The following is a 23642-nucleotide window of genomic DNA, read 5'->3' as shown; positions in this document are numbered from 1 at the left end:
AAAAAATAAAACCCAGAACTGCCTGATTCAAAATGCTCCTTTCTCTAAATTACCCTGTGCCTCAATTTTCTTGTTTGTAAAATGAGATACTAGGGCCTATCTCATCGGGTCAAAATACGACTGATGAGTTAACACTTAGAGAGCAAGCACACAAAGCAGCACCCAGTAGCCCAGTCTGTTATCAGTACTTGATCCTTCTTAATTATTAACATTGTTATTACCACCAAGCCGTAAGGTATCGGGGACCACACAAAGGGAGGCTTCGCCTTAAAAGATGGGAAAGATTAGTCCTGAGTAACACCAGGCACAGGGCAGATTCTCAGCACACACACACACACACACACACACACACACACACACACAGTTGGCCATCCAAATAAATGCTGTCTTCCCCCAAGTTGCCACCAATTGTGTGCCAGGGACGGTGCTAGGTTCTGGGCACCGGGATAGTTTCTGCCCTCAACAAGCTTACAGTTGCACAAGAGAGACAATTACCATACCCTGCGTCAGCTCTGGGTGATGGCCAGGGATGTGTGGCCAGCAGAGGGCCCTTGTGCGGTTGGGGATCAGGAAGGCCTCTGGGAGGAGAGGGCTTCTAGGCTGAAGACTGAAGAAAAATCAGACAACCAGGTAAGGACAACTTGCAGGCGAAAATGGGAGTGGGAAGAGGGGGAGAGTCTTCCAGGTAGAAGGAACAGTTCCGTGACGAAGTCCCCAAGGCAAGAGAGAACCCAGTGCATTGATGGCAGATGGACGGGCTGGGGCACGCAGGTACTAAAGGGACAACGAGTTTGGATTTCATCACTGGGGCACCAGGAAACCGTCGATGGGTTTTCAGCAAGGGAGTGACGGTCGGATTTAAGAATTTTAAGATGCCTGGCTGCCTAGTGGAAAAGAGATTGTGAACAACTAGATTCCCTCAGCCCAGGACAGCTCCACTAATTCCTTATCTCTAAGGTGGCCTCTGGGATCTCCCCAGCCATTCTTTTGTGCTCTGAAGTTTAAGACCCACTTACTCAAGAGGAATTCCAGAACTATCAAGAGAGTAAAGGCGGTCTCAGTGAAATCAGAGCCACTTGGAGGAGGAAAATCCCATGGAGTTCCCGACAGTAGTCATTACATCAAAGTCACACAGACAGGCTTCCCAGCTCAACCCTGGGACACCCTTACCCGTCATGCATTCATTCATTCCTTCACTCACTCAGCAAATGATTATCCTGCACCTCCTATGTGCCAGATACTGTGCTTGGAGCAGGCCACAGTCCTGCTTTCCTGGAATGTACTCTCAGCAATGACACTGTGCATGTACGTGATTACAGGGTGAAAAGTGCTTGGAAGAAGCATAGGGTCATTAGGATGGAGAGTGGGGTGGGAGGAAAGTAGTGATAAAAGGCCCAACCCCATGGCCTCTCCCACAGAAGAGCACAAACAACTGCTTTATTCAACAAGTATTAACTGAATGCCTCCTATGAGCCATGGACCAGAAGGAAAATAAAGCAGAGGAAGGGAACAGAGAAGGACTGGGGTGAATCTGGGAACAAGTGTTTTATCCAGGGCAGACAAGGAAGGCCTCTTAGAGGAGGTGATTTTGAGAGGTGAATTCAGTCCCTCCAAGCCCCAAGATTCCCTGCCCGCCCCGCCCTCTCTCTACCCCTCGGCCTTTGCCTCTGCCCTGCCCAGGCCCCGTCCCACCCCCACCCGGAAAGGCCCCGGCTCAAAGGTAGACTGAAGACAAAGGAGGCCTAATAAACTCATTAAAACAGGAGTTGGAGAGCTGAGTGGGAAGGAAGGGAAGGACAATGGGGTAAAATTCCTGCCTCCTTTCCCAACTGGGGCCCAGGATGATAAATCCTTCTCCCCAAACTCACAGGCATGGCTGTAGGTTGAGCCCCAGCCTTGAGCAGCCATCTGTCCACCCAGGATCCAGCAAGGGCGATTTTTCTTAGGACTTGCTGTGTGAGCCCCCAGGCCGGTCAATGACTGGTCATTAAGAAAGTCACAGAGGGAAGTTTGGTGTCTGGCATTAGGGTTTCAAATCTTGGTCCTTCTGTGCAGTTGCTGTGTGACCTCATGCCCTTCGTGTCCCTCTCTGTGCCTCAGTTTCTTCTGCCTGGACTGCTTGTCTCCCAGCTCTGCAAGGCATTGGCTCCTTTTTATTTTTTAAGTCTGAGAGTGAAGATTTTCTTCTCAGACCGACCTTCCCTGAAGACTTGATAGAAAGAGGCCTTCCTTGTTATTCTCCATTGCAAGCCTGGTTGGCTGCCTTCTTGGCGGCCTTCTCAACGTGGTATAACACATTCACTGTTCATTTCCTGCTTTGCCACATGTGTCTTCCCACCCCACCATGTGCTGGGACCGGTGTCTCCCTGGCCTCAAGTTTACCCGTGCCAGGCCACTGCTCACCCACCGTAGGTCGTCAATCAACACGTGCCCACCTTGAATGAATACACATAAAGTAGGATGATAACAATAGTTGCCACACCTGGTCATTGTGAAGATTAAGAGCATCTGGCACCTAAAAGAGCTTATAACAGTAGCCATAATTAACGTGCCCGTTCTGCACAGGCTCTTTGTGTTTTGGCGCTGGTGTGACCTTACAGATGGAGCGGAGGTAAAGCCAGGGACATTCACGATTCCAAGACGTAGCTGTTACCGTGCGCATTATACAGATTACAGACAAGCAACTGAGGTTCAGAAAGGAAGAAAGATTTGCCATGCAGGTGAGTATTTCTATTTGTTTTGTTTGTAGGAAGCAAACTAGAAGTTACACATGGAGTGCCCTTCCATCAGTTACCTTGTAAGGTGATGATGTATTTATTCTGGGGCTACAATTTAACTCAGTGTGATAACTTCTCCAACTATCTTTTTAGTCTGATAGCCCTTAAAAATAAAAATATCCCCTGTCTCTTGAAGATGGATTTGATTTTTTTTTTTTTTTTTTTTTTTTTGTGAGGAGATCAGCCCTGTGCTAACATCCGCCAATCCTCCTCTTTTTTTGCCAAGGAAGACGGCCCTGGGCTAACATCCGTGCCCATCCTCCTCCACTTTATATGGGACGCCGCCACAGCATGGCTTGCCAAAGCAGTGCGTCGGTGCGCGCCCGGGATCCGAACCAGCGAACCCCGGGCCGCCGCAGCAGAGCGCGCGCACCCAACCGCTTGCGCCACCAGGCCAGCCCCCGATTTTTATTTATTTATTTATTTATTTGTGTGTGCGTGGAGAAGATCAGCCCTGAGCTAACATCTGCCAATCCTCCTCCTTTTGCTGAGGAAGACCGGCCCTGGGCTAACATCCATGCCCATCTTCCTCCACTATATGTGGCTTGCCGCCACAGCATGGCCTGACAAGCCGTGTGTTGGTGCGCGCCTGGGATCCGAACCCTGGGCCGCCAGCAGCGGAGTGTGCGCACTTAACCACTATGCCACAGGGCCAGCCCCAGGATTTGATTTTTAAAGATTTTATTTATTCAGTTTTTTTCCCCCCAAAGCCCCAGCAGACAGTTGTATGTCATAGGTTCACATCCTTTTAGTTGCTGTACGTGGGACTCGGCCTCACGTTGGACGGAGAAGTGGTGCCTCGGGGCGCTCCCGGGATCCGAACCCAGGCCGCCAGCATCAGAGCGCGCGCACTTAACCGCTAAGCCACGGAGCCGGCCCAGGATTTGATTTTTAGAGTCAAGATTTATTCAGAGACAAAATAAATGATTAAATTGGGACCTAGTGGTTGATCCCTTTTGATCTATAAAGGGGTTGTGAACAAGACTTTTGCTCCACTTCATTTGGAAGAATAAACCCACGAGAAGGCCCAGTAAAGGAAGCCAGGCCCCAGCACATATTAAGAAACAGAGGGGCTGGCCCTGTGGCATAGTGGTTAAGTTCAGCGTGTTCCGCTTCGGCGGTCCGGGTGCAGACCTACATCACTTGTCAGCCACACTGTGGCAGTGACCCACATATAAAGTAGAGAAATAGAGGAAGATTGGCAGATGTTAGCTCAGGGCTAATCTTTCTCAGCAAAAAAAAAAAAAAAACAAAAAAAACAGATAAAGTAAAGCCAGATGTAAAAGATGACATGTATGATTCCATTTACACGGAATGTCCAGAAAAGGCAAATTTATAGAGACAGAAAGTAGATTCATGGCTGCCTGGGGCTGGGGGTGGGAATGGGCATGAGGTTTCTTTTTGGGGTGATGAAAATGTTCTAAAATCAGATTGTAGTGATGGTTGTACAGCTTTGTAAATTTACTAACAATTATTGATTTGTACACTTAAAATTAATTAAATATATGGTATGTAAATTATATCTAAATGAAGCTGTTAAAAAAAGAGAGAGAAAGAAATAGTTCAAGTAAAATAATACAAAGAATGTGGAATTGGCTGAAATAATCCTAGAAATCAATTCAACTGAATAGCAAGTCCAGAAACAGGCTTAAGTATATATTTTAATATGTGTCAAAGGTGACATTTCAGAGCAGAATGGAATAGTTAAATCGTTCAATAAATGGTGTTGCCGTCATTTCCCTGTGAGCACACACACTTCACTAGTCTAAGAGATTTGAATTATGGGGCTACATCATTGTCATTTTTGCAGCCCTAAGGCCCAGCTCAGTGCCTGGCAACATATATCCATTCCATAAAAGGCTGAGCTGTCAATGCCTTGCAATTTTCAACATCTCAGAACAAGGGGATTCTCATCATTTAAAGAGAACATTCTTAACCATAGTGGTTAAGTTCGGCACACTCTGCTTCAGCAGCCTGGGTTTGCAGGTTCAGATCCCAGGGGTGGACCTATACCACTCATTGGGAGCCATGCTGTGGCAGCAGCCCACATACAAAGTAGAGGAAGATTAGCACAGATGTTAGCGCAGGGCTAATCTTCCTCAAGCAAAAAAAAAGAGTAAGATTGGTGACAGATGTTAGCTCAGGGCAAATCTTCTTCAGCAAAAAAAGAAAGAAAGAAAGAGAAAATTCCTTGCAAATACCCTCCCCAAACCAAAACTCCCCTCCTCCTAAAAGGTACATCCCTTCTATTTGAAACTCCAACTCATTCTTCTTTTTTTCTTTTAACTCTAACAACCTTATGAGAGATACTTCATATACCATACAATTCAGCCATTTAAAATGTGCAATTCAATGATTTCTAGTATATTCACAGAATTGTGCAACATCACCATAATCAATTTTATTTTATTTTATTTTTATTTTTTTAATTTTATTTATTTATTTTTTCCCCCAAAGCCCCAGTAGATAGTTGTATGTCGTAGTTGCACAGCCTTCTAGTTGCTGTATGTGGGACGTGGCCTCAGCATGGCCAGAGAAGTGGTATGTCGGTGCAAGCCCGGGATCCGAACCTGGGCCGTCAGCAGTGGAGCGCGCAAACTTAACCACCAAGCCACGGGGCCGGCCCTCCATAATCAATTTTAGAACATTTTCATCACTCCTAAGAGAAATCCCATACCATTCATTCATTCTTACAGATGCAGCTTAAACTTCACCTTCTCTGATTTCTGCCAGTAGATTTATTTGTTGCATTTTCTCTAGTCCTATAGAATTTTGTTCATATTTATTAGTTTTTAACATGGACTATGATCTCATTCAAGACACAGGCATGTCTTATTTATTTATTTATTTTTTGTGAGGAGGACTAGCCCTGAGCTAACATCTGATGCTGATCCTCCTCTTTTTTACTGAGGAAGATTGGCCCTGAGCTAACATCTGTGCCCATCTTCCTTCACTTTATATGGGACGCTGCCACAGCATGGCCTGATAAGCGGTGTATCTGTGTGCGCCTGGGATCCGAACCCGGGTCGCCAGCAGCGGAGCGCATGCACTTAACCGCTACGTCACGGGGCCGGCCCCTGCCATCACTTTTAACTGGAGCTTTCTCATAAAAAGATTTAATCAATATGTATTGAATTTTTATTTGTATTTATTTATTTTTTTGTGAGGAAGATCAGCCCTGAGCCAACATCCATGCCAATCTTCCTCATTTTGCTGAGGAAGACTGGCTCTGAGCTAACATCTATTGCCAATCCTCCTCCTTTTTTTTCCCCAAAGCCCCAGTAGATAGATGTATGTCATAGTTGCACTCCTTTTAGTTGCTGTATGTGGGACGTGGCCTCAGCATGGCTGGAGAAGCAGTGCGTCGGCGCACGCCCAGGATCCGAACCTGGGCCCCCAGTAGCAGAGCGCGCACACTTAACCACTAAGCCATGGGGCCGGCCCCTGTATTGAATTTTTAAAAATGTGTTGGATCAACTGACCAATCATTTGGAAAAAGGTCTAATTATATTCCTGCCTCACCTCATACTCTAGAATGAATTCAGATGGGTTATAACTTGTAGTGTTAAAAAGGAAGATATACCAATACAAGAAGAAAACATAGGTGATTATTTACATCATCTTGGGATGGAGGATTTCTCTCTAAGCATCACCAAAGGCAGAAATCATTAAAAAAGAAAAGATTGAGATATAGATACAGAGAATAGACTGGTAGTTACCAGAGAGGAAGGGGGTAGAGGGAAGGTGAAAGGGGTAAAAAGGCTCCTTTGAACCGTGATGGATGGCAACTAGACTTTTGGTGGTGAACAGGATGTAGGCTATGCAGAAGTTGAAATATAATGATGTACACCTGAAATTTATATAATGTTATAAACCAATGTTACCTCAATTGAAAAAAAGTCAAGAGGGGCAGGCCGGTGGCATAGTGGTTAAATTCACATGCTCAGCTTAGGTGGCCCAGGGATCTGAGGTTTGGATCCCAGGTGCGAACCTACACACTGCTCATCAAGCCATGCTGTGGCAGCGTCCTACGTACAAAATAGAGGAAGATAGGCACAGATGTTAGCTCAGGGACAATCCTCCTCAGCAAAAAGGGGAGGATTGGCAATGGATGTTAGCTCAGAGCCAATCTTCCTCACACACACACACACACACACAAATCAAGAGCCTTGATTACATAAAAATAAAATACTTTAATTAGTCTCCCCCAAAATTAAAAAATCACTAAAAATACAACGAGAAGCAAATAATAACCTAGGGAAAAATATTTTGCAATATATAAGAGAGGAGGCTTATATGCTTAATATGTAAAATACAATTATAAATTAACAAAAAAAAGAGAAACATCCCAATAGGAAACTGAGCAAATTGACATGAATGGGCAATTTACAAAAGAAGAAATCCCATCAGTCAAGAAGCATATGAAAAACTGTTCTGGGGGCCGGCCTGGTGGTGCAGTGGTTAAGTGCTCGAGCTCTGCATCGGCGGCCCAAGGGTTCGCAGGTTCCGATCCTGGGCACACACTAACGCACCACTTGTCAAGCCATGCTGTGGCGGCATCGCATATCAAGTAGAGGAAGATGGGCACGGATGTTAGCCCAGGGTCGATCTTCCTCAGCAAAATGAGGAGGATTGGCATCAATGTTAGCTCAGGGCTGATCTTCCTCACAAAAAAAAAAAAGAAAGAAAGAAGGAAAAACTGTTCTGTCTCACCAGTAATGCCAACTCTGAGATAAAATTTTCCACCTACCAAATACAAACTTCAGAGAATGAGGCAGGGCTTCGTGAAAGATACACAAACCCTACAGGAAAGTAACTGGACAATTGGGCAACACATTAAACACTCTTTTTATTCTACATACTTTCTCACTCAACAATTGTAGTTCTAGCTAGGAATGTATTCGAAGGAAATAGCCATGTATGTGTGCCAGGTTTAGTTGCTAGGATATTCATCACAACATTGCTTATAATGGTGAAATAGTAGGAACACTTTAAATTTCAATTGTTGAGGTTTGGTTAAATAAACTACAGCACATTTACTCAACAGAAAACAATGCAGCAATGAAAAATGTCGTCATGGGAGAATATATAACACCATGAAAAAATGTTTAAAAAATTGTTAATGGGAAAAATTAAACTAAAAGCCATTTTTATACTATAATCCTCATTTTTTTAAATTTTATTTATTTATTTTTCCCCCAAAGCCCCAGTAGATAGTTGTATGTCATAGCTGCACATCCTTCTAGTTGCTGTATGTGGGACACGGCCTCAGCATGGCCGGAGAAGCGGTGCGTCGGTGCGCGCCCGGGATCCGAACCCGGGCTGCCAGCAGCAGAGCATGCGCACTTAACCGCTAAGCCACGGGGCCGGCCCAATCCTCATGTTTTAAATGCACACAAATACATGTTGTATGACATACAGGTTATATTATATAGGTAGGTTATATTAGTAGTTGCTATATCTCTTTTTTTTTTTTTAAGATTTTATTTATTTATTTTTCCCCCCCAAAGCCCCAGTAGATAGTTGTATGTCATAGCTGCACATCCTTCTAGTTGCTGTATGTGGGACGCGGCCTCAGCATGGCCAGAGAAGCAGTGCGTCAGTGCGCGCCTGGGATCCGAACCCGAGCCGCCAGCAGCGGAGCGCGCGCACCCAACTGCTAAGCCGCGGGGCCGGCCCAGTAGTTGCTATATCTCTTGAATGTGGGATATTTGTATAACCCTTTTTGCCTTATTTTAATTTTCTAAAAAAAATTTTTTTTTTTGGTGAGGAAGATTGGCCTTGAGCTAACGTCTGTTGCCAATCTTTCCTCTTTTTGCTGAGGAAGATTGGCCCTGAGCTTAACATCTGTGCCCATCCTCCTCTATTTTGTGTATGGGACACTGCCACAGCATGGCCTGATGAGCATTGCATAGGTCCGAGGCTGGGGTTCCAAACCTGTGAGCCCTGGGCCATGAAGCGGAGCGCACAAACTTAACCACTGTGCCACCAGGTGAGCCCCATTAATTTTCTAAATTTTAATAAAAATGCTATCGTAACTTTTTTTTTTTTTTGAGGAAGATCAGCCCTGAGCTAACATCCATGCCAATCCTCCTCTTTTTGCTGAGGAAGACCGGCCCTGAGCTAACACCTATTGCTAATCCTCCTCCTTTTTTTTTTTTCCCCTTTTCTCCCCAAAGCCCCAGTAGATAGTTGTGTGTCATAGCCGCACATCCTTCTAGTTGCTTATCGTAACTTTTTAATGAGCCCTAAGGAGCCAGAGCACAGGTGGGGACAATGAAAGACGAATTAAGTGACCTTCAGACTCTGGCACCCATTAAGACAAAAGGTTGTCTTAATCCTAGTGCCTCCTCTGTGCTGAGAACTGTGAAGGGAAATCTACCAGGAGACAGCCAGAGATGATCTCCTGGGGTTGTGTGTGTCTCAGAGACAAACCTTGGTGTGTTCTGGGCTCACTGCGGGTAGCGGTCTGTTTGCGTCACATTTGGGCCAAAATGGTGCAGAGGACTCAGAAAGACACGGGTTCAAATCTTGAGTCTTCTACTCCTATCCCTTTGATTTTGGGGCAAGACTCTTCGAGTGTTGATTCTTCACTTGGTTTGATTCTCCGATCTGTAAAATAAGGACATAATACTGTACTGGAAAGATTGATGGGAAGGTTCAAAAGGATAATGCTTAGTGAATGCCTCTCATACAGCTAATGCTCAATAAATGGTAGCTATTTATAGCTACCCTGTGGTGCACACAGATAACTAAACAATACAGTGTTTTGGATGTTTTGGAAACTGCTGGTTCCCAGAGGGAGCCTGGCCTCAGGGTTATGGAACATCATGAACCTGTCAACTTTCGGGTGGGGTGGAGGGAGGCCATTTGCCTTGCCCCCACCTTGCCTGCAGCCCATTCTGGAATGGAGCAGAGTTGCACAGTTGCCTAGTAACACCTCTGGGAATCCAGGAAGTTAAAATTTTGGAAGCCGGAGAGGAAAGGAAAGGTGGGGTCTTGCATGTTTGAATTTAAGCTGACATGTACCAAGTGGGTGCTGTGATGAGGTAATCTGAGTGATTCCAAGGACTGGAGCTCAGGTAATCTTTGGTTTGTTGTTGCTTAATGTAATATATTCATAAGTTTCAAAATTCAAAATATACAACAGGGTTAAGAGTGAAACGTCTCGCCCGTATCCTTGTCCTCTCATTTCTCACCAGCCAGTCCCCTCCCCCGGGATGGCAGTGTTATCACCTTCATGGGAGTCCTTCAAGAGGTGTGTTGGTGGTTATCAGGCAAATAAGTGAAAGTGTATTTTTTTCCTACACAAGTGGTAACATACTAACTACTTGGTTTAGGACTTCGCTTATTTCACTTTGCCATAGCTCTGGTTCCCTATTTGCTTTGATGGTTGCAGAACATTCTATGGTATGGATACACCCTTTGGTCCCCAAAAGCCTAAAGAAGTGGTTAGGTTGTTTCCAATCTTCTGCTTTTACAATGTTGCAATGAATTGCCTCCTACAGGGGCTATCTCACAGCTGTGCAATGAATCTGTAAGATAAATTCCTAGAAGGAGAATTTCTGGGTCAAGGGTATATACTTTTGCACTTTTGATAGATACTCTGAGGGCTAAATTGCCCTCCAAAGAGATTGTATCCATTTAAGCTGCCACTAGTAAGGAGAGCGCCTCTTCTCACAGCCTCTCCCAGGTGGGGTGTTTCTAAACTTCTGGATCTCTGGTTGGTTGGTAAAAAAATAAAGGACTCACAAGGTAGTTCTAATTTGTATTGGTCTCGTGAAGCTCCTCTGGGCTACTCCTCATGTAGACACTTCTTTGTTTCTAGGAACCAACGCAGTGCAGCGTCCTGTCTGTATACCCAGTTCTGGCTGCTGTAAGCAAGGGATTGGGGTTTGCCCCTCAGCTTCCAGAGCTGATCCTCCCAGAAATCTGTAGCCAGGGTGTCTGCCCTCTCTTCCTGTACACATCCTGTTCCTTCTCCAGTGCTTTGGCCATCCAGCTACCTATTCTGTGGTTTGGGGTTTAGCTGACCCCCAGTTTCATCAAAAGGGAGTTTTCGTTTTTGTTTCCCATACTATTTTTGGACAATTTCTGTGGTAAAAACAGGGAAAAGATGACCCTTTGTCCTCAAGTTGAAAATCCTAAAACAAAGAAGCAGGTATTGTTATCATCCATTTTACAGGTATAAACACTGAGGCTTAGGCTGGTTAGAAAGCTCATCCCCGTGATAAAGTGACCCCAGAACCCTGGTTCCAGCTATAACTCAGTTACTCTCCTCACAACCTTTGGTAAATCACTTCTTTCAGGTCTCAGCTTGCTCATCTGTAAATCCAAGACACTTGTGACTTTCAAAATGTCTTGGAGTTCAAAGTTCCTCAGAAGCTGACAAAGAACGGGGGTGGCGGGGAGCAAGAGGTGGTGGTGATGGAATCTTCCACCAGAAAGAGCTCAGGTTTTTATTGGTATTGACATCGACTTATGCCTAAGATTTATTTTTTTAAAGGGTAATCAATGGGGGAAAAAAACAACGAAAAAAAATTGAAAATTATTGCTCTGTCTCAGAAGTGGCAAACTCATGGTCCATAGGCTGAAAGTGGCCTGATCACGTTTTATCTGGTCCACAAAGTGTGTTTTATTTATTTATTTTTTTTGGTGAGAAAGATTGGCCCTGAGCTAACATCTGCTGCCAATCTTCCTCTTTTTGCCTGTCTTCCTCTATTTTGTATGTGGGATGCCGCCTCAGCATGGTTTGATGAGTCGATCTGGCCCGGGACTCAAACCTCCGAACCCTGGGCCACTGAACTGGAGCGCGTGAACTTAACCACTATGCCACCAGCTCAGCCCCCACAAAGCATGTTTTAAAATGTTTACTTAGTTGCTAACTTTTTAAAATCCAGAGAGTTTACCAAAAAAATGTGTTTCTCTGGCTTCTCTTTAGAAAAATCAAAGATCTGCCAACACCGGGTTCACAAATCTAACTACACTGGGGTAGCAAGCCCAGATCCAGACACCGAACATGCCCAGGAGTCCATAGGCCCCTGATGCCCCTTCCAATGATGTCCCTCTCCAAGGCAAGAATAACCACTTCTAACAGCATAGATCAGATTTGCCTGTTTTTGCGTTTTATGCCAATGAAATCACACAGCCTATCCTATTTTGCGTCTTGTATCTTTCACTCCACATTATGTTTGCAGGCTGTGTTCACATCGTGGCATGTAGCTGTGGCTCGTTCCTTTTCATTGTTTTATCATGTTCCCTTGTATCAATATCTCACAACGTATTCTTTCAATTGTTGATAGACATTTATATTCTTTCCAGATTTTGGCTATTATGAATCTCGCTGCTATAAAAATTCTTGAACACATTTATCACACACACTGGTGCACACGGGTATGCATTTCTGTTGAGGATATAGCCAGGAGTAGAATCGCTGGGTAACAGTAACTCAGCACACATTCAGCTTTGGCAGAGCTGGCACCCAGTTTTCCAGACTGGTTGTACCAAGCTACCTTCCACTAGCTGTTGTGAATATCCAGTTGCTTGCCTTACTCATAGTTATTCCTTGACAGGCCCCCAAAGGCACTGGGGTTTGTGACTCCCAGACAAGATGTCTTCTATATGTTCTGGGAACTCTCAACCTTCTATCCTTTTCTGAAGTGAGTGAAGAATGAATGGCTGCTCCAAGTCCTCTCAAGGGTACCTGCTTTTCCCTCTTCCTTTGTAATCCTTGATGAGAATCCTTTATTTCAACATTCATTTAGCCCTTGGAGGTTGGGAAGGAGTTAGCCAGACATAGCGGTGGGGGTGGAGGGACTGAAGAACATTCCAGGCTGAGGTGAGGCAAGGGCACGTTTAAGTCTTCTGGAGGCCAAAGGAAAAAAAGAAGAGGACAAGTTTTCAATGGGGGCAGCACTGCCTACCTAGGGGATTTGGGAAAGGAGTGGGGGATGGGCTGCTGGTGTTTCAAGTCAAGACCAGGAGGGTTCTGGAAAGCAGGAACTGCTCCCCACAAGGAAATACCTCCCCCGCCCACCCAACGCCAAGAATGCCCCTCTAGAGAAACACAGAGAACAAGTAAAAGAAGTTGATCTTGATTGGAGGGTGGGTGGGAAGGGATGAGGCTGGGGGAGGGGAAATGGAGTGCGTGTCCCACTGTCATGTAAATATTCCCCCCCAGGCTGGGCGGCTCCAGAGCGGATTTAAACCTCCGTCACACGGGGCAGCCTCAGTTCTCAGCGCTTATTCCAGACACGCTGGTCCCCTCTTGGGTCTGATTCTTGGATTTTCTTCACAGCATGGCCCCCAAACGACAGAATTCGCTCCCGCCTCAAACGAAGAAGCAGAGACTGCCTCTCGCCCCCAAGCCAGAAGAGACATCGAAGACCTCTGTGAACTTGCCGAAGGGAGGTATGTCCCTACACTACATTTTCCTGGAGACTTAAGGGATTTGCAAGGATTGACTCAAGTGATTTTTTTGCCCGGTCCCTTTTGAGATGTGATCCCAAACTCCTCTGAAGGGGTTTAAGGATGCGGTGAGTGGATTATGTGAAGAAAGAACCAGAAGGAGTGAAACTGGGAGACCTGGAGCACATGGGAGCTCATCCCTGCCCCCAACCCTACACCAACACCGAACTTGTCTCCCCGCCCCCAGACTCACTCCTTGGGTTTTCTGTCTTCGTAAGTGGCACCACTAGCCAGCCTGAGGCTCAGGGCACACATGTGACGCCTTTCTTCTCCTTCACCGCTCCACATCCCACCAGATCCCCGAGTCCTGGTGGTTCCACCTCCTCGATACCTCTCATATCCGTCCACTTCGATTTCCTGCTGCTGCTGCCTGCTCACAACTCTGGCCCAGATTACTGCCACCTCCTCCTCCCATCCAGCCCGAGCAAAACTGATCACGTGACTCCCCAGTTTAAAACCCTTCCTGGCCTTCCCACTGCCCTCGAGGTATAGACTAAGACTTCCGGGGCGCTCCCCTCCTGGCCCCTGCCGACCTCTGCAGGTTCAGGCTCCCTCCCACCTTAACCCTCTCTTCACCTCCTGGGGCTCTAGTCTCTCACCTGGGGGCCTGAACACCCACCTGCCCTCAGCCTGGATCACTGCCTTCTCCCAACCTGCACACGTCTCCTCGTTTTCCAGCTCTGCTGAAAAGTCACTTCTTGCAGGCATTCTCCTTTGAGCCACAGCTGGTGGGCTAAAGTTAGGAGCCCCCTTCTGCCCTTGGAGCACCCAGAGTCACCCCAGCCTGGCCTTTACATCGTTACATTGTAATTTGTAATTGTCGGTTTCATGTCTGCCCCTCCCCCCATTAACCCTTACCTTGGAAGTAAGGGCTGCATTGAGTTTTGCAGACACATAGTTTAGAGCCAGGCACAAAGTGGATTGTTCTGGTGATCAGTCCTCCCTGATGGAGTGGTGATGTGGTGGGGCCCTCTTGGGGTTGGGTTTGGATAGGTAGAAGGCAGAAAAGCATTGCCCTAGGAAAATGTGACAGCAAGCTGGCTCAGCACTGAGGGGAGGGGCTCGGAGCCCACGAATCTTTCTAATTTGCTGACTTGGCTAAGGTCGAGTCACACTTATGGAAGGAGCACTGGATAAGGAGTCCTCATTACAGTGCTCCTGTGGATCTGCTGAGTGGCATGGCAAGTTTGACTTTACTGGGTCTCAGTCCATCTCCTTCCAAATGGGATGCAAAGACGTCCTGCCCCGCTGATGCCCCAGAGTGGTAGAGTGGGACGGCTAGGGTTTGAAACGTGGCTCCATCTGGCTGTGTGACCTTGTTGGGCAAGTGACATAAGCTGTGCTTCTTTCCTCTTCTGTAAAATGGGCTCAACAGTACCTATCTTTTAGGTGTGCTGTGAGGCTTAAATAGAAGTGAAACATTTAAGACAGCAATTGGCTGATAATCAGTGCTCTTGAGAGGGATAGTAAATTCCTCCCCACTTGTGAGCAGCAAAATGTGGATGAGTCCTCCTGGTGGCCTTCTGGTTATCTTCCTGGGAGAATTAACTGGACCAGAAGGGATCAGAAGGTGCAGCCACAGTTCTTCCTAGGTGGTTCACTGAAGTCCAAATAACAGCTCACGCCACTCCCTGGGCACTGAGGGGCCAGGCACTGTGCTAAGCACCTCTATCCCTCAGCCCTCCCAGCAGCAGCATGCTGTGGATAACCCCATTTTACAGATCAGAAAAAGGAGGCGTGGGGTGGGGTGGCTGTTGAAGGCCACCCTAGCTAAGATTTCCCGGTCATCTTGGGACACTGCTGCAGTGTAGGGAACGCCAGCACCTCTCTGTCCCAGTCTTTAAGCTGTGGGGTTCTCCTCCTTCAAAGGAAGCTGGGAAGGAAAGAGAGGAGAGGGAGGAATTCTGAGAGTGAGTTGAGAGGCCTGGGAGAGAAGGCAGAGCTCCTAATGTTGCAGATGGGGAGAGACCACAGTGAATAATGCATGGTGGGTGAATTATCTCTTGGTGTGTCCATGCCACTCCCTTGTTGACTGAAACAACTGCCCGTTTGCTTTCTCTTTCTCTTCCACTTCCTAATGTGTGCTCCTTGCATTCATCTTGAGAAGTGCTATAGGAGAGGTCAGGAAGGGGAGCAGATGGTTCTAAAGGCTGGGATGGTGGGAAGGAGCCTGGAAGCCCATTGCCTAATCGGAAGGTATTACAAGGCTCCCGGACCCCTGCAGCTGCGTGGGAAACACAGGTAGATCAGGCACTTAGGAGATACTCTGGGTCACTGGTACCAATCTGAGCAGGCCTTGTGTATGAAAGCAGCAGCCCTCAGCACAGTGTTTTTCAGACTGTTTTATCCCATTTGTGGGTCACAAAACATTTTAGTGGAGTGCAACCTGCATTTAAAGAAAATAAAATAGAAGATTAAGAGTCACATCACACTTAATAAGGGTAAGCATTGTTTTTTGTGTGGATGTGTACCAGGTCCTGATTTCAAATGTTTCTCTTACTTTGGCCATTTTTTCCCGAAAAAATTGAAAATCTCTGTCCTAGGGCAGTGGCTTTGTTAGCCACCAGCCTGGTTTAGAATCTTGGTTCGGCCACTTGCGTCAAAAAAAAGTTGAGTTTATCTATGAAATGAGGATATTAATACCTACTTGATATTTCATGAAGGTTAAATGAGAAAATGCATGTACTTGTCACAGCCTGTGGCCCAGGTACTTGCTTCAGCAGTGTGCTAAAGGCTGGTATTTCTTTCCAACTCTGTTCAGTGATATCACAGTGTAGCAGGAAATTGTCCATGGTGAGCATATTTATATATCACTGAAATCAGCAAATGCTACAAATCAGGGTTTTTGGTGTGTTTTTTTTCTCTTCTGGGAGCTGGTTGTGAAACATTTACCAGCTTATCACTGGTGATGATAATTCTCCCTTCAAAAGGCCTGTCCAGTTGGGATAGGTATGAATTGAGCTGGACTCAGTTGAGAATGAGGTTTGAAGGGGAAGAATTAGATGAATTTCTGGGTTTGGGGGAAAGTCTCAAGAAAACGTTTTCTGTACCCGTGGACTGGATGCCAATTATTTCACATTTATCCATCACTCACCATGGACTGTCTTGAACCTTTAAGACATTGCTTGAGCTTTAAGAGCCAATAGTAAAATGTGAGTGCTGGAAGGCAAATACCCTAACCCCAGATTCTGGTTACCAACGCCCAGGAGAGGTTTCAGGCTTTTTGTGGTCCATGTCTTGGGGCCCTGGAGGAGGGAGCAGAGTGTGGTGCATTTGCATTACCTGGAAAGCCTTATTTAAACAGAAGCGCCTCGGCCCCACTCAGTGGTTCAAGACTCGGCCTCTAATGCAGGCCTCCTGGTCCTATCATCTCTGACGCCGTGAAGTGAACTTAACGCCGCCCACGCCATCCAGCAGTTGTGCTGCTTTCTTGAGATGCACGCTGCGAGCTGCTGGGGCTGGCGCTTAGCGGGCTGTACACTTTCTTGCAAGTATTAGGCACTAAGTTGGGCTAAAAGCACCCGCTAATGAATGTGGCACTGCCCTGCCTTCAGGGGACTTCCACTTCAGTGAGGCCCTGCTTACGTGTCACCACTGACACAACGGTCCCATTTGTCAGCCTTTTTTGAATTTTATAATTTCGTAACAAATAGGTACAGAGAGGGAAAGTGACTTGCCCAAGGGCACACAGCCTGTTGGGCAGAGCTTGGACTAAAAAGTCGGAAAAGGCCCCGTGAGTGGTCTGGACAGCTTCGGGCTTTGCAAACAGACCGGAGTGAGTGAGATCGGGAGCTTCCCCATCTGGAAAATAGGATGGAGGTGCCGCCTTCTCCCCCGAAGAGGGATGCCCCAGCAGTGTCCCAGGGAGCAGACCCCGGAGTGAGCGTGTTTCTGGGCCCCGACGCGAAGCCCGGCCACTACAAGGCCTGCACTTTTGGGGGGCTGCAAATCCCCCGCGCCACCCCGCGGAGAAGGGAAGCCGCTCCGCCGCCACGTGACGCGCCCGCCGGGGGCCTACGAGCATTCGGCGAGGCCCCGCCCCTCGGTCCGCCGCGCGCCCGTAGCGCGCAAATGTCCCGGGTCGGGCTGGAGAAGGGAGAGCGGGGGAGGGGAGCGCGGCGCGGGGGGCCGGCCCCGTGCGTCGCGGCGTCCCTTCCTCCCGCCTCTTCGCCAGGCCCTGTGTCTCCGCGCCGCGGCGCCGCCCCCTCGTCCCGGCGCCCCGGCCAATGGCGACGCGGCGCGAGCCTCTCCGGCCGGGGGCGGGGCGTGCGCGCGGGGCCTGGCGCGCCTGCGCCCTGCCGCCCGCCCCTCGCCGAGAGGAGGAGGAGGAGGAGGTGGAGGTGGAGGAGGAGGCGGCTCGGGGAGAGCGAGCAGCGAGCTGGAGCGCGGAGCGTGAGTGAGGGAGCCCGCCGCCTGCCCGCCCGCCGCCGCCTCCCCTCCGTAAGCAGGAGCCCGGGCCGGGGCCCGGCACGCCGCCCCAGCCCCTCCCTCGTCGCCAGGCCGCGAGGGCAGCGCGCGCGAGCCGGGGGGAGGGAGAGCGAGCGAGCGAGCGCCGGGAGGAGGCGGCCGGACCGAGCGGGCGCCCGCGCGTGTGGCGTGAGGGGAAGCCGCTGCCCGCCCCCTTCGCCTTCCCTTCTCTCCCCCTCCCCGCTCCCCCCCCGACCGCGGAGCAGCACCATGTCGGCGCCGGCGGCCAAAGTCAGTAAAAAGGAGCTCAACTCCAACCACGACGGGGCCGACGAGACCTCAGGTGAGGAGCGGGCGAGGCGGGGGCCGGCCGCGCCGCCATCTTCGCCGCCCGCCGGCCCGCAGGCCGCCGGCGGGCCCGGGGCGCGCGGGGGCGCCGGGCGGACGGCCGGCGCGCGCCTCGGCGCCCTTTTTGTGCGCGCGGGGCCGGGGCCGGGGCCGGGTGGCGCCGCGGCGGCGGCCGGCGCGGCGAGGCGGGGGCGCTGCGGCCTGCTCGGCGCGGGCGGAGGAGACCCCTTCCTCTCCCCCCTCCCTCGCTCTCCTCCCCCTCCCTCCCTCCCGAGAAGCCTCTCTTTATTGTGCTCCGCCATGATGCCTCGCTCCCATCAGCCGCCGCCGCCGCCACATGGTGCGGCCGGACGCGGCCCCGCGCCCGGGCCTCCGCGCGGCTCCCCCTTGGCGCCCGGGCCGCGGGCGGCGCCCCCGCGCCCCCACCCAGAGGCCGGCCCCGGCGCGGCCCTCGGCCTCCAGCCGGGGCGGGGTGGGGGCGCGGGGAAGCACGCGGCCGGCCGCGCTCGGGGCCCGGGCCGCCCGGGAGGATGCTCGGGCCGGCCCCGGGCTCTCCCCACGTGGGGCGGCCACCCCGGCGCGGCGGCGCGCGGGGCGACCTGGCCCGGCGGCCAGGGTGTCGGAGGGGCTTGACAATGGCTGGTAGAAAACCTCCCGGCCTCTTCCGTAGAGGCTTTCTTGGCAGGGGGGCTGCGAAACCCGGGATGGTTACCGGAAATGAGCTGCGCGATCAGGCCCCTTCACGCCCACTTAGCTTTGTAGGTTTTGCTGTCTTTACCGGACAAAAGGGCACCTTTGCCGTCGCACACCCCCTTTGCCTCCTCTCCCTTCTGTACTTGGTAGTTTCTGACTTCAGGCTTGCTCCCCTGGAAGTGTGCTCCACGATCGTGTGGGGCTGCATCTGAGGTCAGGCCACCTGAAATTAGGTTGGAGGGGTGAGAAAGGTCAGGTGCGAATCCTGGGGTTCGTATTCTAAGAGGGTAAAGTCGAGTGTTTATGATGGCGGGGTAGTTCCCAGGGCCTTCCTGTCTCTGTAGGCGTATCTCATGTCTTCATTGTAATGGGTGTTGAGCAGTATTTTTAACTTTGTATAAAAAGTGATTCTACCATTGAGATAGGTGGTGGTCTAATTTTTGTTACTGTTAATGGGTTAGTTTCCATATTCTAGTTAACAGCTAGTGCTATTCTATGGCAGGTATACAATGTGATAAATAATAGGTATTAAGAATCTCTGGGTAAGGTTTATTTTTTATTTTTCATAATAGAAACTTTACCAGTTGGTCTCTTTCTTGTAATGGAACTCTTAAAAAGTGCTACAAACATTTTGAGTGGCCCAGCAGGTAGCGTGGTTTGTAGATAGTCTTAATTAAAAAGTAATTTGTCAGCTACAGTCATGAACACGTGGAGAGCATGCCTTGTAGTAGGCAGTTTAGTTTTTTTTTTTTTTTAAATAGGTTTATTGATATATTGCATATGACAGACAGTGTTAACATCAAGAAAGCGAGTTAAATTTATCTTTTAATTAGTATTGAGTCTTATGCACCTTTTTCTTGCAGAAAAAGAACAGCAAGAAGCAATTGAACATATTGATGAAGTACAAAATGAAATAGACAGGTAAAGTTTTTCTTAATATACTTTGGAGAAGTATTCTGAGATGCATCTTATGGTCTGGTAGTCATTGAAACTGGTCAAATAAATCTGGATCCGCTGGCTAAGTGGAGATGATTATAACTTAGTTGGAAATATTATGAAGATTCAGTGTTATTTTTCTGTGAAATATTTGTGGTCACCGAAAAGTTTTTGATGAAAGTACATTGACCTTGTAAAGATTGGGTTTGCTTTTTAAGGGTACACATGGTTTGAATCATGGTGGTGGACTTCTCATGGTTTAGCATTATGGTGTCTGTGTTGGCTCTGACTTGCCTTATAACTTTGTTACTTGGTTAGCAGCTTTTTTTTTTTTTTTTTTTTTTTTTTTGACTTGATCTGCTTGAGGAAAACAGAAGTGAAGTTAGCCTGGTGGTAGAGTAGATGAAATAAATATACAGTGTTAGCAAAATGCTCAGTTTGGGCATTTTAATAACTGTCATTTATTGAGTGCCTGTTGGTAAAGCAGATATCTTAGTTTTGACTTGAGTCTATAGCTACAAAAATCTAGATGATTTGCTTATTATAAATAGGTACTTTGCACTGCTCTAAAGCTAACAAGAGTCAATACTCTGCAGTCTCTGCAGTTTTGTGTTTGTCAAATACCGTCATTATCAACGTCCTTTCATTCGTTTCAGACTTAATGAACAAGCCAGTGAGGAGATTTTGAAAGTAGAACAGAAATATAACAAACTCCGCCAACCATTTTTTCAGAAGAGATCGGAATTGATCGCCAAAATCCCGAATTTTTGGGTAACAACATTTGTCAACCATCCACAAGGTATGTTATGGGAGAGCATCATTATAAAGGGTGTGAGCTGTCCACTTGTTAAAGTGTAGAGGGGTCTTGGTTGAGGACTTGGTCCATCATGTTGGGTACATGCAGAGATTGAAACACTCAGGGGGAAAGCTTGTAATTAATGCTTTCTGTTTATTTAGAAGAGATTGTATTCTGAGGATTCTGTTTAATTACTTGATAGAAGATGGTGACAGCTCTGACACTCTGAGCCATTTGGTTTTCAGTTAATAGTAGATTTATGGAAACAAAGATGCTTACTAAAATTTGGTAAATTGTAAAAGGTGTCACTTAAGTTGCTTGTTAATACTTGTCTGTTGAATATTTGACCTGCAATTTGCTGGTCTAGTGTCCGCACTGCTTGGGGAGGAAGATGAAGAGGCGCTGCATTATTTGACAAGAGTTGAAGTGACAGAATTTGAAGATATTAAATCAGGTTACAGAATAGATTTTGTGAGTATCAGTAACTCATCTTGTTTGCCACTGTGGAAATTAACTTGAGGTTGGTTAGAGGAGCTGTTTGTGTTCATTTCTAATCCTCTAATCCTTTGTTATAGTATTTTGATGAAAACCCTTACTTCGAAAATAAAGTTCTCTCCAAAGAATTTCATCTGAATGAGAGTGGTGATCCGTCTTCAAAGTCCACTGAAATCAAATGGAAATCTGGAAAGGTATTTCAGGAATTGTTGGGTAAAAATATCATTTTGTATGTTTTGGTTTAGTTGAACCATTTACCAATACTGGTGCTTTGGTAATGTGTTAAATGCAGGTCCTTAAAATAAAAAACTGTAGTGTGTTCAAGTCAAATACAATAGCTTGGATCTCATTATAAATTATAGTGCAAGTTTTTGAAGAAATGGACTACATCTTTTGGTTTTCTGCGTTGGTGACTGAGCTCTTCAAATGGCCGGCCACTTCCCAAAATCCATTTATGTCTGCATTTAATTAATACACGTATTTTAAATTATCATATTATGTTATGATAATGGTTCTTAAAGTGGAACTAATTTTATGAAAAAGCCAGATTTAGATGGTACTTTTTTGGGAAAAGCTTGTCATACAAATTTGACACCAGTTTTTGCAGACCTAGAACTCTAGGACTTCTTTCTCTTTACCTGCTGGACGATTTATAATTTCTTTTAGATAAGAATAGTAGTATAGATAATGTACTAATGTCCCTTTTTTTCTTATGCTTTTGGGTTAAACTCTTAATTGTTTAAATTATAGGGAATTTAGGTGTTGTAAAGAGACTATATCCAAAGTTTTTCCATCCATTTAGGATTTGACGAAACGTTCGAGTCAAACGCAGAATAAAGCCAGCAGGAAGAGGCAGCATGAGGAACCGGAGAGCTTCTTTACCTGGTTTACTGACCATTCTGATGCAGGTGCAGATGAGTTAGGAGAGGTCATCAAAGATGATATTTGGCCAAATCCATTACAGTACTACTTGGTGAGTTGAGAAGGTTGTTTTATTCAAGGGTGCACTTGTCTCATTTGTTTGAAAATGGGTTTTTACGGTAACGTGTTTCTTTAAGGTTCCTGACATGGATGATGAAGAAGGAGAAGGAGAAGAAGATGATGATGATGATGAAGAAGAAGAAGGATTAGAAGATATTGATGAAGAAGGGGATGAGGATGAAGGTGAAGAAGATGAAGATGATGATGAGGGGGAGGAAGGAGAGGTAAAAGAAAATTTGGTTAAGTCCAAAAAGAAAATACGTAAAGAATTCAGCATGTTACTTTTGAGGTTATATATATTGTATAATGGAACTAACTCAACTAATGTGTGTGTGTGTGGATTTGTAGAAAAGATAAGCTCTTTTGTTGTCCAATATTGAAGGAAATTTTGATAAGTTCATTGCATCAACCATTCAACTAGTTTTCCTTTTGAATAGTTTTTATGACTATTCAATCCTGTCCTTCCCTAGCCAGTACTTAATGAAAGTGATATGGACTGTGCAGCTGGTCAGATTCTGAGGAAATCTCCCAAATAAAAATTTGCCTGTTGTGGACAAACTATAAAATTCTTATAGTCAGATGGGGATAGATTTGTTTTTGGTTGGATTATTTGGTCTGAAAGATGTCTGATGATTTGGTTAGTGTGGAGAAGTTAATTTATCTGAAACAAGATCACTGAGTCTTGCAGTCGAGATTGGATGCAGATTGATGTGTATGTTCATAAGATTAGACGTCTCCGTAGCGTGTTGCTGTGTTCTGTGGAGTCTGTCGTAGTCCGTAGGAATGTTGGGGAATGACCTTAGAATTAACCTAAAGATTAACTGCCCACTTTTTCTTTTGCAGGAGGATGAAGGAGAAGATGACTAATGGAACACTGATGGATTCCAACCTTCCTTTTTTCATTTTCTCCAGTCCCTGGGAGCAAGTCGCAGTCTTTTTTTTTTTTTTTTTCTTTCCCCTCTTGTGCTCAGTCGCCCTGTTTTTGAGGTCTCTTTTCTCTCCTTTATACCATGGTTCTCAACATATTTTGGGGGGAAATGCTGTGAGCAGAATACAGTGGGAAAAGAATCTCTACCCCTTTCTGTTCCAAATTCATTTTTATCCCTTCCTGTCTCAACAAAAACTTTATGGAATCAACACCACCGTGCTCTGTGGGAAAAAAGAAAAACCTTCTGCTCCCTTAGCTCTGCTGGAAGCTGGAGGGTGCTAGGCCCCTGTGTAGTAGTGCATAGAATTCTAGCTTTTTTCCTCCTTTCTCTGTATATTGGGCTCAGAGATTACACTGTGTCTCTATGTGAATATGGACAGTTAGCATTTACCAACATGTATCTGTCTACTTTCTCTTGTTTAAAAAAAGAAAAAAAAACTTAAAAAAATGGGGTTATAGAAGGTCAGCAAAGGGTGGGTTTGAGATGTGTGGGTGGGTTAAGTGGGCATTTTGACAACATGGCTTCTCCTTTGGCATGTTTAATTGTGATGTTTAACGGACATCCTTGCAGTTTAAGATGACACTTTTAAAATAAAATTCTCTCCTAATGATGACTTGAGCCCTGCCACTCAATGGGAGAATCAGCAGAACCTGTAGGATTATTTGGAATTGACATTCTCTATTGTAATTTTGTTCCTGTTTATTTTTAAATTTTCTTTTTGTTTCACTGGAAAGGAAAGATGATGCTGAGTTTTAAACGTTAAAAGTGTACAAGTTGCTTTGTTACAATAAAACTAAATGTGTACACAAAGGA

The 23642-nt window shown here is 46.7% G+C and overlaps 2 protein-coding genes across 4 annotated transcripts in view; one reads left to right on the top strand and one right to left on the bottom strand.

Moving 5' to 3' along the window:
* Positions 1-13595, bottom strand: part of DYNC2I2 (dynein 2 intermediate chain 2) — a 37425-nt gene extending 23830 nt beyond the window's left edge. Inside the window, exons 1-2 of one of the 2 annotated variants that reach the window (XM_087418981.1) lie at positions 13438-13595; positions 9213-9389 (exon numbers count right to left, since the gene is read on the bottom strand). The gene's annotated coding sequence lies outside the window, so the exon portion shown is untranslated. Of the gene's footprint in view, positions 1-9212; positions 9390-10529; positions 11128-13437 lie in introns of those variants that run through there. The other variant, XM_087418980.1, reaches the window with a different exon arrangement.
* Positions 13022-23642, top strand: SET (SET nuclear proto-oncogene). 2 transcript variants are annotated; one of them, XM_087418975.1, is made up of 8 exons: positions 13022-13187; positions 19556-19613; positions 20285-20427; positions 20792-20895; positions 21000-21113; positions 21722-21892; positions 21978-22124; positions 22744-23642. In XM_087418975.1, the coding sequence occupies exons 1-8, from the start codon at positions 13076-13078 to the stop codon at positions 22765-22767; spliced, it is 873 nt and encodes a 290-aa protein (XP_087275101.1). In that variant the 5' UTR covers positions 13022-13075; the 3' UTR covers positions 22768-23642. The 2 variants fall into 2 exon arrangements, with proteins under 2 accessions (XP_087275101.1, XP_087275100.1); XM_087418974.1 differs by lacking the exon at positions 13022-13187 and adding an exon at positions 17632-17994.

This window comes from Ceratotherium simum, chromosome 29, assembly GCF_057802395.1.
Source record: "Ceratotherium simum simum isolate JZ-2026a chromosome 29, ASM5780239v1, whole genome shotgun sequence".
Lineage (NCBI taxonomy): Eukaryota > Metazoa > Chordata > Mammalia > Perissodactyla > Rhinocerotidae > Ceratotherium > Ceratotherium simum.
This window is presented reverse-complemented; position numbering and strand designations above follow the sequence as displayed.